The 12,894-nt window shown below is 47.1% G+C and overlaps 1 protein-coding gene across 1 annotated transcript in view; it reads left to right on the plus strand.

Moving 5' to 3' along the window:
* The first annotated feature begins 5,294 nt into the window (after positions 1-5,294).
* ADAMTS2 (ADAM metallopeptidase with thrombospondin type 1 motif 2) overlaps positions 5,295-12,894 on the plus strand; it is a 1,719,397-nt gene continuing 1,711,797 nt past the window's right edge. Inside the window, exon 1 of the mRNA XM_086931466.1 lies at positions 5,295-5,534. Within this exon, the coding sequence (XP_086787592.1) occupies positions 5,447-5,534 (88 nt within the window). The 5' untranslated portion in view covers positions 5,295-5,446. The remainder of the gene's footprint in view (positions 5,535-12,894) is intronic.

Genomic DNA, 12,894 nt, shown 5'->3' on the forward strand with positions numbered 1-12,894 from the left:
TTTTCATTTCTCTCTGTTTGGATTCTTTCCGCCAATAACGAAAAGAGTCAAACATTGCCGGCCGGGCTTTCTTCCTAAACAATTTCGCTTCTAAATTGTCGAGAATCTCTTGTTCAAAACTACCATGCAGTGGCCAACTAAGGACACCATCCTTCTTACAATAGCGGACCCATATCTCATTATAAGTTATAGGACCCACACCATACTTACAATATAGGTCATATAGGGGAGTCCCAATCGGAGGAACCAGACAGGAATCCTCTAATTGTGAGTCACTGTTGCAACTAAAACAAGACAACATTTTCCGACTTACCATTTTCAGTCCGGAACACAAAACAAACAAACACGAAACAAATTTGTGCACTTGAACCAAGAACTTAGGCCTACAAAAAAAACGAACTGATGTATCGATACCCAAAACTGAACCAAATAGATTATCGTAACCAGAACAACTAGTGATAATCTTACAAAACCAAACCAAACCAAGAACCGATCAAGGATTTTTAACAATCCTCACAAAAGTAACCAGCTAGCTATCACTAAATACTTAACTGAGGCACTGAAGACGTCACCAAGGAGAAACCCGTCACGTTTCGCCGTACTAAGGACTGCACCACTTCGGGTCCAAGACAGGGCGACGGTCAAGGCAACGGCCCACTGCAGCCGTCCTGAACGGGAACCCTCGTGGAAGAGAACTTCAGGGCCACTTTTGCGATATGCCGGGATCGATGAAGTGGGGCGCCTCCCTCAGGAATCTTCACACGAAGCTTCTCGAACTCTTCAGGCTTTTGGACCGGTACCGAATGACGTCGCCCCACGTTGGGCGCCAATTGGAGTTCTGGACTTTTTTGGTTCCGTCCAGAGGTGTCAGGGTACAACACCCGAAGACCCCGGAGTTCCACCTGCCTTGGTGCACAAATGAACAGAAACACGGGCTTCTCGATGGTGGCGTCAAAGACCAAAGGTTTATTACTGCAGGGACACAGAAATCACAGAATCTACACACGGGCAGAATCTAGGAGACTGTTCGATTTGTACAAAGTGGGTTGCTCCTTATATACTAAAAATTGTGCTCTAGGCAAATATTTCACATGTCGGTACATTCCCAAACCTTTGTGTCTCTAAACAATAAATATTTGGCGTTACACAGGAACTGTCGATAATATCTGATACCAAACATCACGAAGAGGGGTTCCCACCAGTCCATCACAATCCCTTGTCAATATTGCATTCAAGACCCGGACCGCCTCATCGTAAAGTTCGTTACCTCCCCCTAATAAAGGCCCAGAAGGAAAGGAGTAGAGCCAGGTGCAGAAGATAGAAAAGCGGGATAAGAGATGTTTGTGGGTTGTAAATGGGCAAGGCTACCGGCTTCGGCCGCCTAATCATGATCAGGTACAATGGACAGGAAAACCAGTTCAGGTGGGCTGGCCTCGGGCAGAGGAGTCAGCCTTTGTCGAGTCATGCAGCTTCAGCGTGATCTGGTTTAAGGTGCACGTGTCACGTAAGAGGTGAATCTCCGGCTAAGGCTACGTGTCTTTAATCAAAGTGAAGTGAATGAAATGATCAGAGGCTATTGCATATGTGAGGGCAAGGAACCACAAAATGGCGGCCATGATCTAAGATGGCTGCCGTGTGTATATCAGAAATGTGTCAGTGGAAGGAGTGCTCTTGCTCGTAGCGTAGCGAAAACACTAGGATATACTAAATGGATCATTTGCGGTTCACTGATACCATTTTTATGTATTTCCGACAAACTTAAAAACACGGGTTCAAGTCGTCACGGAACCGTCACGGAACCTCAACAGAAGCACCAGCAGTGGCCGTGGTCTTTAAAAATGGTCCTCCAAGGACTCCAGTGCACTGGGGTGGGGAAATGCCTGGTGGACTATAAGACCTACCCAGCCCTGGCCCCAAAGCAAGCAGGAAAATGGGTCTACCCATCACTAATGGCGTAGTAAAATCAGTTGAAGACTGGGACAGAAAGTAGGCCAGGCACCAAAATAAAAGTGGCCCCCATTAATGAGTTAGATTACTAACAGGTGGTCCATGCTTGCAAATTGGGGAAGTTTTTGACTTTTAAAGAGATGCTGTATAAGTGTTTTGCAATCTATGGCAGACATTGACCTTTCAGACCAGCCCGTCGCCTACTGTCTGATTGCCCCATAAGCCAATCCGACTCTGAGTAAAATGCAGTCGTATTTGGATGACAAATTGCTCCTTCACACCTCTTGGTCTCAGCACCTGTTGAGCTTAATAGCAATACCTCTGCGCTTACAATCATGCTGACTACATCAGTAACTCTTACATGAAAGCAATGCAAGACAACACTGCAGATTTTATTCTAATAATGAATATTCATAGTACTAATAATACTGGTAGTTGTAGCCTTTGTCACATGGGGCCTTGTATCCGTTTTGCACTTCAGATGTAGGTGGTTTTAAAAGTATAGCACTCTCTTTGAAACTAAAGAAGTGGAGATATTCAGTACCTGACCCACCTGATGACCTACTCAGGGAGGTCGCCAAGAGTCACCTGAGAAATGTCAGAGCGTGAGTGCCTGGAAGGTTCGCGACAGGACAAAATGAGACGGTGTGAAATGCTCGTCGCTGACTTCTGCTGTGGTCTGCACGTCAAGCTGTGAATCCCGGCAAGGCCGACTTTATCTTTCATCCTCCCGAGGTCAGTAAATGGAGCACTATGAAGATGCACCAGCCCCGCCCACACCTCCACAATAACACACCAGTAAACGAGGGTGCTGCGTGTCCCAGTGTTCGTGGACAGAAAGAGCTGACACAGCAGAGAGGTAAGTTTCAAAAGACAATCGTGAGCACTGCTTGAAGGTCTGGGTGTACTCTGCTCCCCTCATTACTTTGAAAACAAGAAAGACCCATTCAGAGGTGGCATCGAAGTCTCCCCTTTAAAGAGAGCGTGCCGGAAGATGGAAAGGAATGCGCTGTTTTCAGTTTGCCTGAGGGAAGGGCAGACGAGGGGTCACACAATACCCATTCTTGGCTTCATGGGGTGTTCGGCTCCACTAAAACAAGTGTTACTGGCGGCATTGAAACTTCACTCAATCCAGACAGCTCCAAACTCCAGCTGCCTCCTTTGAGGGCGCGGTGAGGAGGGGGAATTGGGATGCAGGGCTCGAGCACCGCTTTGAACGCTGCTGACCAGCTTGGCAGCTTAGTTAGACACGTTTTCACTATAAAGGAAGGTCTCGCCGAGTATCCATGAAGTACGGGAGGATGAAATACTCTGTGAACCTAACCAGAAAAGAGGCTTGCAGGCACAGGTGATGAAGATGTTGCAAGCATGCGCGCTCGACAGATGTGCATTTCCTCTGCTCTGTGTATAAACTGTGTTTGCGTGTGCTGAGAGGGATCTATGGAGTTCGTGCGCTCATAGAGCACTGCGCCGTGTTTTTGTTTGCAAGAGGCAATGTTTCCGATGAAACACTTTCATATCTGGGGCATAGCTTCCATTGGGGAAGCAGGTGCAGTAGCACCGCGGCCCCGAGACTGAGGGGCCCACTGAACCCTACTTATTGTTGTATTTTATAATTCAAGCAGCAGCCAAAGGGGCATTTTATTCCTTGCACTAGGGCCCACAACACACTGACTATCCTAATGCTTAAGATATTTGCATGAGGGATGCTTACATAGCTCATACAGTGTACATTCAGGAGCTGGGTGCTTTTGAAGTCTTGGAGCTTAAAGTCGGGAGAAGGGGTCGTTGTATAGCTCCTGTGGTCTGAAGTCTGGGGTTGTGTAGTTCATAGAATGTAACGTTTGGAGATAAATGCTGGAAGAAATGCTATAGTTCCCACAGCCGACTAAATGTTGAGCACCTCAATCTTAAAGTCCCATATATGTCCAATCCTGTGCACAGTGCCTCCGAGACCTGCTGCGGTTGGGTCCCACTGGATATCCAGAGACAAAACTTCAAGAAGCGTGGAGGCAGCACCAGGGATGAAGTCACAAAACAGCAAAATAACCTTTGTCAATATTCTTTATTCTTCTTTTTATTTTCGAAATAAGGCAACAGAGAAAGATGCTTTTTCCAATCATTGCGGTTGGCAGGATTGCAGACTCACTTGAGCAAACCGGGAACTTCTAACCATAGGCTCTGAAATACATGGTCAGCAACTCTGTCTTGATACCTTTTTGAATTGGACTTGATTAGGCGCCACCTGATCCGACTATCTATTGCTTGGAATCTTATGTGGTCTAATCATTATACTATCCGCCCAGACGAAGTTCCTATAGGGAACGAAACGCGTTGGCTGTTGTCTTATTTCTAAAATAAAAAGAAGAATAAAGAATATTGACAAAGGTTACATTTGGCTGTTTTGTGACTTCATCCCTGGTGCTGCCTCCACGCTTCTTGGAGATAAATGCTTGTATAACTCCTAGATTTTGAAATCGGGAAATGAGGCCTTGTTTAGCTCCTGGAGTTCGATGTCGGGGAGGGAGGTGGTGATAGTATAACTCATATGGAAGGGGAGAGAGGCGTTTGCAATGCATAGTTCCTGCAGTTTAAAGTTTGGAAGAGGGGTTGTTTGTATAGATCCTAGACTTTGAACGCGAGGAAAGGAGGTCTTGTATAGCGCCCAGAGTTTGAAGACGATACAAAGGTGACTATTTAACTTCTAGAGTTTGATGTTGATGGGTGAAGAGGATGGTTACAGGCCCCAGGGTGCTAAGTCTTTCGAAGAAAAACTGTATCTCCTAGAATTTGAAGTCGTGATGGCTGTGCTTTAATAGTTCCTAGAGTTTGAAGTGGTTCGACTTGTGCTTTTCCAGCTTGCACGACTTATTTCGACGAGTGCATTAAACGTCGTTGGCTGCGCACATAGATATCTAATTATAAGTTCGGTTTAACTTGAGAACAGACATGACGGTCCTAACTAGAAACATCTGTCAGCACGCAAGCACTTCGGCACACACGAGTTAGGAAAAAAACATATATTTTAGTAAACGGTTTAAAGTTTTAGGGCCTCTCCAGACACCGCAGTTAAGACAATAAGAACAAGTCGGCTGTAACCTTGAAGAAAAGCCACAAACTGTCTCGAAAACGTTGCCTTAATTAGCTGCTGCGAGAGAGTAAATGACTGTCCCGGGCCTCGCCGGGTCCCAGCACTAGACACATCAGCTGGAAGTGACAGGAGAGCGGAGCCCGCGGCAGGCGGGGCAGCGCGGCGCCGGCCAATAGCTGGCCGCCTTTCTCCTGCGGGACGGGCGCGCGCCGCGAGCGCCAATGGCCGCGCAGATTACAGGGTCGCGCGCGCTGGCCGGGCTGTGCAGCTGGAGTTGTCTCGCGGAGCAGTAGTCGTGGTGCTTTCTGCAGGCGGCTCGCTCGGCGGCGCGTGGGCAGCGGAGAACTTCAAGACTGCATCACAAAGTGCTGCCCCTGCCGGCTCCTGGCGCCACAGCCCGGCACGGCCATGGCTCCCGCGGCAGGGGCTCCCAGCATACTGTGCTGGGCGCTCATATTGCACATGCAGCATGCCCTCTTCATCTCCAGCGACAGAGGTGAGTGATGTCTGCCCGTCAAGGCACTGCACTCTTCGCACTGCCTGCCGCTCATGGTTATTAGACCCAGTCGCCACACTCTATCCTCATAGTACCTCATTCTGACAGCAACTGCTGAAGTGTTAACAAGTAGCAGAGGGACGGTTTGCAGCGAGGCGGTTTTGGAAGTTCGGCTTCGTTTCTATTCACACCACTAAAAGCGCATCTTCACAAGTTGATTCAGACGTCTGTCTGCAGTGGAAGGCTCGGGACCGACTGGAAACTCGCCAGTACCACTGACAGCGTCGCGATGCCATGCCAGCGGCGGACTGGCCGCTTTACCTATGCCAGTACTACCTGCGTCTGCTAGTTTGTCAGACTCAGGTGGAGCATTCTTTGGATCGTGGTTCTCCAACGCTGCCTAGCCCCGATCGCACCCCAGTCTCAGACCACCGTCTTCATATTTCATGTTATTCATGGTATGTGGCTCCCAGATGTTTCCCTCTCAGTACCTGTTCTTGATATTTTCTGTCAATCCTTTCACCATTTTTACCAGAGCCTGCTGTTCATGATATCTGCCCTTGCCCTTCCATCTCATACCTCCTGTTTTAGTTCTTACCGGGAACTGCCTCTCACACCGCTTGCTCTTCAAGGTATCTCTTCCCAAGACCTTCCTCTTCACCCTGCCTGCTCCCACCTCGCCCACTGCCTGCTGTCAGTGGCCCATCAATAACATACCTTCTCGTTTGAATCTATGCTCCAGGTGGTACCTCAGTCACAGACCTTTTCATACAGTAGCCTACGCCTGGTGGCATCTCAGTCCTTTGCCTTTCAGTAGCCTGCTTTTCGTGGTATCTCAGTCACAGAACGTCCTGTGTTAATAGCCTACTCCTGGTGGTTCATCCCTGCCACTTTTTTCTCCGTGCAATTCATGTCCCGGATGGTGCGCTCTCCTCCGTTCTCACTATATGATGGCTCTTCAGCCCCCCCCCCCCCTTCACACAGCCTATCCCTGCTGATGTCCTATTTTCTTGGCTACCCCTGTTACCACCACTTCGCACTGTCGGGGTTATGGCAGAACCTCAGTGCCTGTCCCTGATGGGCTCGTGGACATCAGTCTGACACTGCCCCCGCCCTTCACACTACCTGCTCTGGCTGCTGCCCTGTTTGTCAGCCCCTCAACCACACCCTCCCTTATTGATGGTGCCTCATTCTGATCCTTTCCGTTCACTCTACCTGCCCCTGATGGTGTCCTGTCCGTCAGTCGTGGGGTACCCCATGTCTGGCCACATCACGCTACAAATCCTTGATGGTGTTCTCTGCACCACCTCGGAGATGTATCCATCAACAGTACAGCAGGTACAGTGGTACCAGGTCCCATTGACCTTGAATTATGGCTGTATTTCACTTCATATCAGCTGAATAAGGTGCACGCCTCCCCTCACACTGATCGCCACTGGCGTTGTACACTTTTGGCATCCCCCTTCCACAGTTTCCGCTCCCTCATTCGCCCCTGTTTACAGTGCGTGTCCCATCCTACACCCAGCTGCTGTGCTGCTCTCGTGCGGTCCTTCTGCTCACCCCCCTTGAACTTGCAGCGTGTCCTCCCTCCCTGCCGGCTGCACGCTCCTCGGCTTCACCCCGGAGTGAGGATGAGCCCCGCCCCCGCAGTGTGCAGGACAGATGTGGAGGCCGGCTCCAGGTGTGTGCCTGCGCCGTGCGCATCCGCACAGCTCGTATGTGGCCCCCGGCGGTCCGAGTTCAATCGCTGCCGCCCCACGCGGCGCTCTCGGGGTGACAGGTTCAGCGGAGGGAAGGGCCCCCTCGGTCGGCGGACCCTGGAGTCCCGGCTCTGCCTGTCCCGCGGCCGCGGCCTCCGGCAGGTCCAGGGGCCGCTCCGCCACCTGTTGCTGTTTGATCTCCCCGCAGCGCTTCTGCCCTCCTCGTGATATATGTGCTGGAGTTGGGGCTCGGGAGGGGCGCCGCTTACACATTCCAACAGCCTGCAGAGGAGAGCCGGGGCACACGACGCGCAGCAGAGAGGAGCTGGTTTTAATCATATTTTGGAGAGATGGGGAGGCGGAGAGAGGCTTTGGTTTAACCCCGTGGATAATGTGCAGAGGCCGCGTTCTGGGGACGCAGCGCTCACACCCCAGGCGCTCTCGTCTGCCGGAGCCTCCGGGAGCACAGAGCCTGTGGAAGTGGAGGGGAAGCACCCAGGGAATCACGGCCTCTGCCTATCCACCCACCCACTCACCCACCCACTCACCCATCCACCCACCCACTCATTTATTCATCCATCCTTTCACACTCTGTTTCACACTGTCTCTGTGGCTGTCTCCACATGTCTGCATCTCTTTCTCGCAGACTGCCACTGCCCCCTTTCAATCTCCATGTCTTTCTTTTCTCTCCTAATCTATGGAGCACGTCCCTTCCTGTCGCCCTATCTCTTTCCTTATGTGTCTCACTCCCCGCCTGACTTTCTAGCGTATATTCGCCCACATTCCCATCCACTCTCGGTTAACCCTTCACCTTTCTCCCTTTCCAGGTCTCTTTCTGGCTTTCTCTCACTTTTTTACTCCTTCAGCTCTCTCTTACTCACATGGCGGTGGTGGGTGAACCAATACATTAACAGGGATAGCCGTGGCAACGGTCTGGCTGGGCTCTAGAGTTGACCCCTACAAATATTTGCAGTGTAAATCATACAACAAACCTCATGTAAAATTACGATACATTTTCATCAAATTTCAAAAAAGTGTATTTCTTTAACACGCAGAGGCTTTGCACCTTAGTACATCTCATTAAATCAGTGCATTGAGAGGCACTTATTTAAAGTGATAGTTTGTAAACATTCCTGCCCCATACCCCTGTCTTGACAGCAGTGCCATTGGTGAACTAAGGGGCAAGTCACTTATCATGTGTACACCTTAACATGAGGTCTGGGTTCTTAAAAAGAACATAATAATCTATTAAATCAAATACAATACATTTCCGAAATGCATAAACCTACACGTATATTTGGAAGTGTTCTTGTAGATCACATTCTTTTAAGAGGAAGCTTGGTAATAGTAAATATTTGTCAAGGATCACACAATTTTGTGAAGTAGGGAAGCCTGGATTGATCCCAATTGTTCTAATTTCACATTGTACAGTTCAGCAACTAAAACAGTATCTCAATATATTGATAGTATTACTTAAAAGGCTACTGATCTGCCTACATTTCTTGTCACATGAGTGTAGAGTATATGCAGTAGCATACCTGCCAACTCACAGGGTGGACACCTGTGACCCATGATATCGGCTCCCATCACATGGCCTCCTGGTGAAGAGCCGATATCACACAATGGCTGGGAAAACAAGCTAAAAACCATTGTAAGTAGCGGTATTCTAGCTCTTTTTCTACTGCCTTAAAAATGCTGATATCCATTATGCTTGTGAAAACACCCCAGGACATCGGTACCAGCCTCAGCAAGTTATTTCTTTTTTTTGGTGGAGGGGTCTTGGGGGCAGGTGGGGTTCAAAATTACCTCCTAGGTACTTCTCAGCTGGAGGCATGCCCTTTTAAGGCCCGCCCTCCTCACATGCTGAAATTGTTCTTCAAGTTAGCAGGGAGGTGGTAGACACAAGCCCCATGCAAGCTTGATTTGCTTTGGGCTGAAGGGTCCAAGAGGACCTCGAGCTGGCTCAGAGCCTGGAATCAGGCTCAAGCCTGGCTCAAGCTTTCAATCGCTCACCCAGCTCTATCATATCTTCTGCTCCTCACCACCTGCCCTTTTACTACTTTATATTTAGCATTTTTGTGATTAAGATTTTCCTATCTGTGTTTTCAGTAATTTTACGGATAAATACAAAGCGAAACCCATCGATTTCCGAGTATATATTTCTTTTTGATCATATTAAAAACAGAAAAACTGCCTTCTGATTGTCATTGCTATCAGCCTCAACTCCCAGGCCTTTAGTTTTCAGATTAACATGCAGTGAAGTAAAAATAAAATGATCCAATTTTCAAATGAATGTTAAAAAAAGTTGCATGCGTGCATGTGCTTGTACTGCACTGCTTATGTTTCATTGTGAGTGTTTGAAGGTGTCACCTGTGACAATCTCTATGTAAAGCACTAAAAACCCCCAGGCATCCACATATAAGGGTACATTTATTGGGTAAATAAATGGGGAAACATGAGTTACAGCTTCAGTCGCACATAAAATAAATAAGGATAAACATAGATACAATTAGCAAAAAATAAATATGGGTCCTGATAGAATAAAATAAAAAATACTATAAACTGGGAGTCCTAATTTGTATTTAAATACTGGCCTCTTGGAAGGGATTGGGATGAGAAGGGAGTTTATAACTGCTAATCAGTAACAGTAACATTTCAGCAGAGCTAGATTACAGAAATGTTTAATTCTCTCACCATGTCAGTTGTAAATCTGGCCATTTTACCAGTGTATCACCTGGCTGTGAGATCAAGACCCTCTCGCATAGTGTATGGTAGTGTGGTACTAGGTGGATGAGCCACTGAAAGCGGGAGCCAGGCTCGAGACAGATGTTTGGATCTGGCTCAACATGAGGTCTTCTTGGAAACTCAAGAACAAATGAGACAAGCTTTCACTGGAGGCAATATGGCCTACTGCCACAGTTAGCAACAATGTAACATGGGGAACCAGGTTAAAATCTTCCGGTGACTAAAAAAATGTGTCACATACTCTGTTGTGAAGCCCTCTTACGTGCTAGTGCAAAGTTTACATAATGAATTAAAAAAAAAAGCATTTAGCTTTGATGTCAGAAAAAGATACCTATCTAGCTGCTGAGTCCCAGAGTGTGAAAATGGGAAATCTGCGATCAATCCTTGCTTCTCTGTTTGACCAAACTGTGTGATCCTTGGCCAAAATTTTATTTTAGGGAGCCTCCTTTTTTGTTTCACGAAGCAAAGACCACTTTCCAATATGTGAGTTCAGGAAGCGCGCTGTACAAAAACCTCTTGTACAACGTTATCCTGTGCACACATACAAATTGAAACAAGTAAATACAACAGTAGATGAAAGCAATATGTACAGAATTCTTCATTGATACTGGATATTCTTTTGCGAAACACATCCAGCCGACCCGTGTTTCGTCAGGGAAAAGTAATCCCACGACTCTTCAGGGCTGTGGAAAGTTGCGTGAACGTAGTACAACCTGGCTGGGTACACAATTGGAAAGTAGAATTTACAAGACAGCAAAGTAAGTCTGCAAGAAGTCTTGGTGGTTTGTAGTATTCGGAAAGCTGGTGAAAATTCCAACCCGGCAGTCAGCAAATGTCATCAATGATAAAAACGGGTCTGAATTGGTTGGCTTGGTTCTTATTAACTTTAGTGGGGGCGCACAAATACAAAGTCCAAGGCGAGCAGAGTATGTTTAAAAATTCCTTTCTTTATTCATACAAAAGTAATGTCGGGAAGTTCATTTGTAGGCAGTGTTCTTAATATCACAAAATAATAGTGCCGTGAGTAGGGGATAAATATGATTCCAAATGATAGTACATTAAAATTCTATGTAGTCAATATCCAACCGGAATGCGTTCAAATAAACGGTCAGAACTTCCTACACACTAAAACCCTTAACGCAGTTGTTCACCCAAAAACCTCTTGTGTTTAATAGGGTATATTCTTCTTTTTACAATAAGACTCTAGGCCACACATAGGGTACATATGGCCCTGCACTTGCCTCTTAGGTCTCTAACAGCTTTATCATCAGGGCGGGGATAGCAATGTTTCTCAGTTCACGTTAAAAAACTCCCACCTTTAATAAATACTTCTCCAATAACAATCTGAAATGGATAAACCCATTATGGTGCCTGGTGCTTACCCCCGCTAAGACAACCTAATTAACCTTTAGGGAAATTATATACACAAAACAAGCTAAAACTGCAGTTTGCGAGGTGACAGACATACAGTCTGTTTTTTCTGCAACAACACAATTTACTATCAAATATTTGAATACATATGATCAAAGCAAATTAGAATTATCAAAAGTGCTTGACCCTTTGTGTTGCAGGTGTATAAACTTCATATCCTACTGATAAAGTCTCCACTGCCAACACGTGTTTCGCCCAAATATAGCTTTATCAAGACTGATAAAGAAGAAATAATAGGATAATATGCAAAATGGGAATAGAATCATGCGAAATAACATATTTTGTGATGTCTCAATTTACATTTTGTGTTATCGGTATAAGAATTGCACCAACAACTAACATCTGTTGACTACCTTCAGTCATTTATAGCGGAAGGTCGTTATCCCTTATCAGGGGCGGCTCTAGGCTCATGGCGGCCCTGGCCAGGGAACGTAGGTAGGGGCCCCGGAAGAGGGGGTCCGGGTGGGGCGGAGCGCGGAGGCCAGTGAAGAGGGGGGGTCAGGGTGTTTGGAAGTGGAACAGAGTCGGAGGCCACCAAATACCTGCCAGGGGCCGCCATGCAAATATGCATCCATCATCAGAGGATTATTATATTTTTAAGGATATATATTGGCGTGGTGGCCCCTGGGGTTTGGTGGCCCTGTGCAGGTGCACAGCTTGCACATGCCTAAGGCCGCCCCTGCCCTTATTAACATTATATATCAGTTTGTCTTCAACTAGATAATTATTGCACGTTTTTTACTAGATTATCTCAAATTATATGTGTGTATATTTAATCTGCAGTTAGTAACAGAAAGAACAAAACAATGCCAGCATTTATGAGTACTTTAATACAACTATTCCTATTTTGACAAAAGTGAATGCACATACCAACCTGTCAAATGATGTAGGGACGGAAACAAACAACCGGTAAATAATTATGCGGGTCGGCTCCACTAATTAATACCGGTTGTTTGTAGAAATATGTGCAATAATTCTATAATTGAAAGAATTGTTGCGTGTATCCTGGGCTCGGCTCCAGAAGTTACAATGCTTTCGGAAACGAGCCCTGGGAGGTACTGCTGCTCTCAGTGCTGTCCTGTGTAAAAGCCTCGTTAAAGTACAGCCCGGAGCCAAGCCCCCGCCTCGGGGCGCTAAATTAAAGAGAAGAATGTAATCTGCGGCCGGGCGTCGCTACTGTTTGTTAAGTGTCTTGGGCCTGTTGTCAACACGCACCCTCTTCCCCTCTCCGTCGCGCATTGACTGCAGAGCTGCTGGTTTTACATTTTGAAGCCGTGCGCAGTAATGGATTCAGTGACTTTCCAATCCATCATGTCAGCCTCAGATGCAGTGGGTTCAGCTAGGCCTTCCCGAGGCCTCTAATGACATCCCAGAGCCCTGTCGGCAATGGCTTTCTAATGAGAAACGCATGGAGGGTGCAAACGTTTGGAATGCATTCATGTATTGTCAGATATGCAGGTGCCGGGCCCCTGCGCTGCTTGTGG

Source organism: Lissotriton vulgaris, chromosome 7 (assembly GCF_964263255.1).
Source record: "Lissotriton vulgaris chromosome 7, aLisVul1.2, whole genome shotgun sequence".
Taxonomy (NCBI): Eukaryota; Metazoa; Chordata; class Amphibia; order Caudata; family Salamandridae; genus Lissotriton; species Lissotriton vulgaris.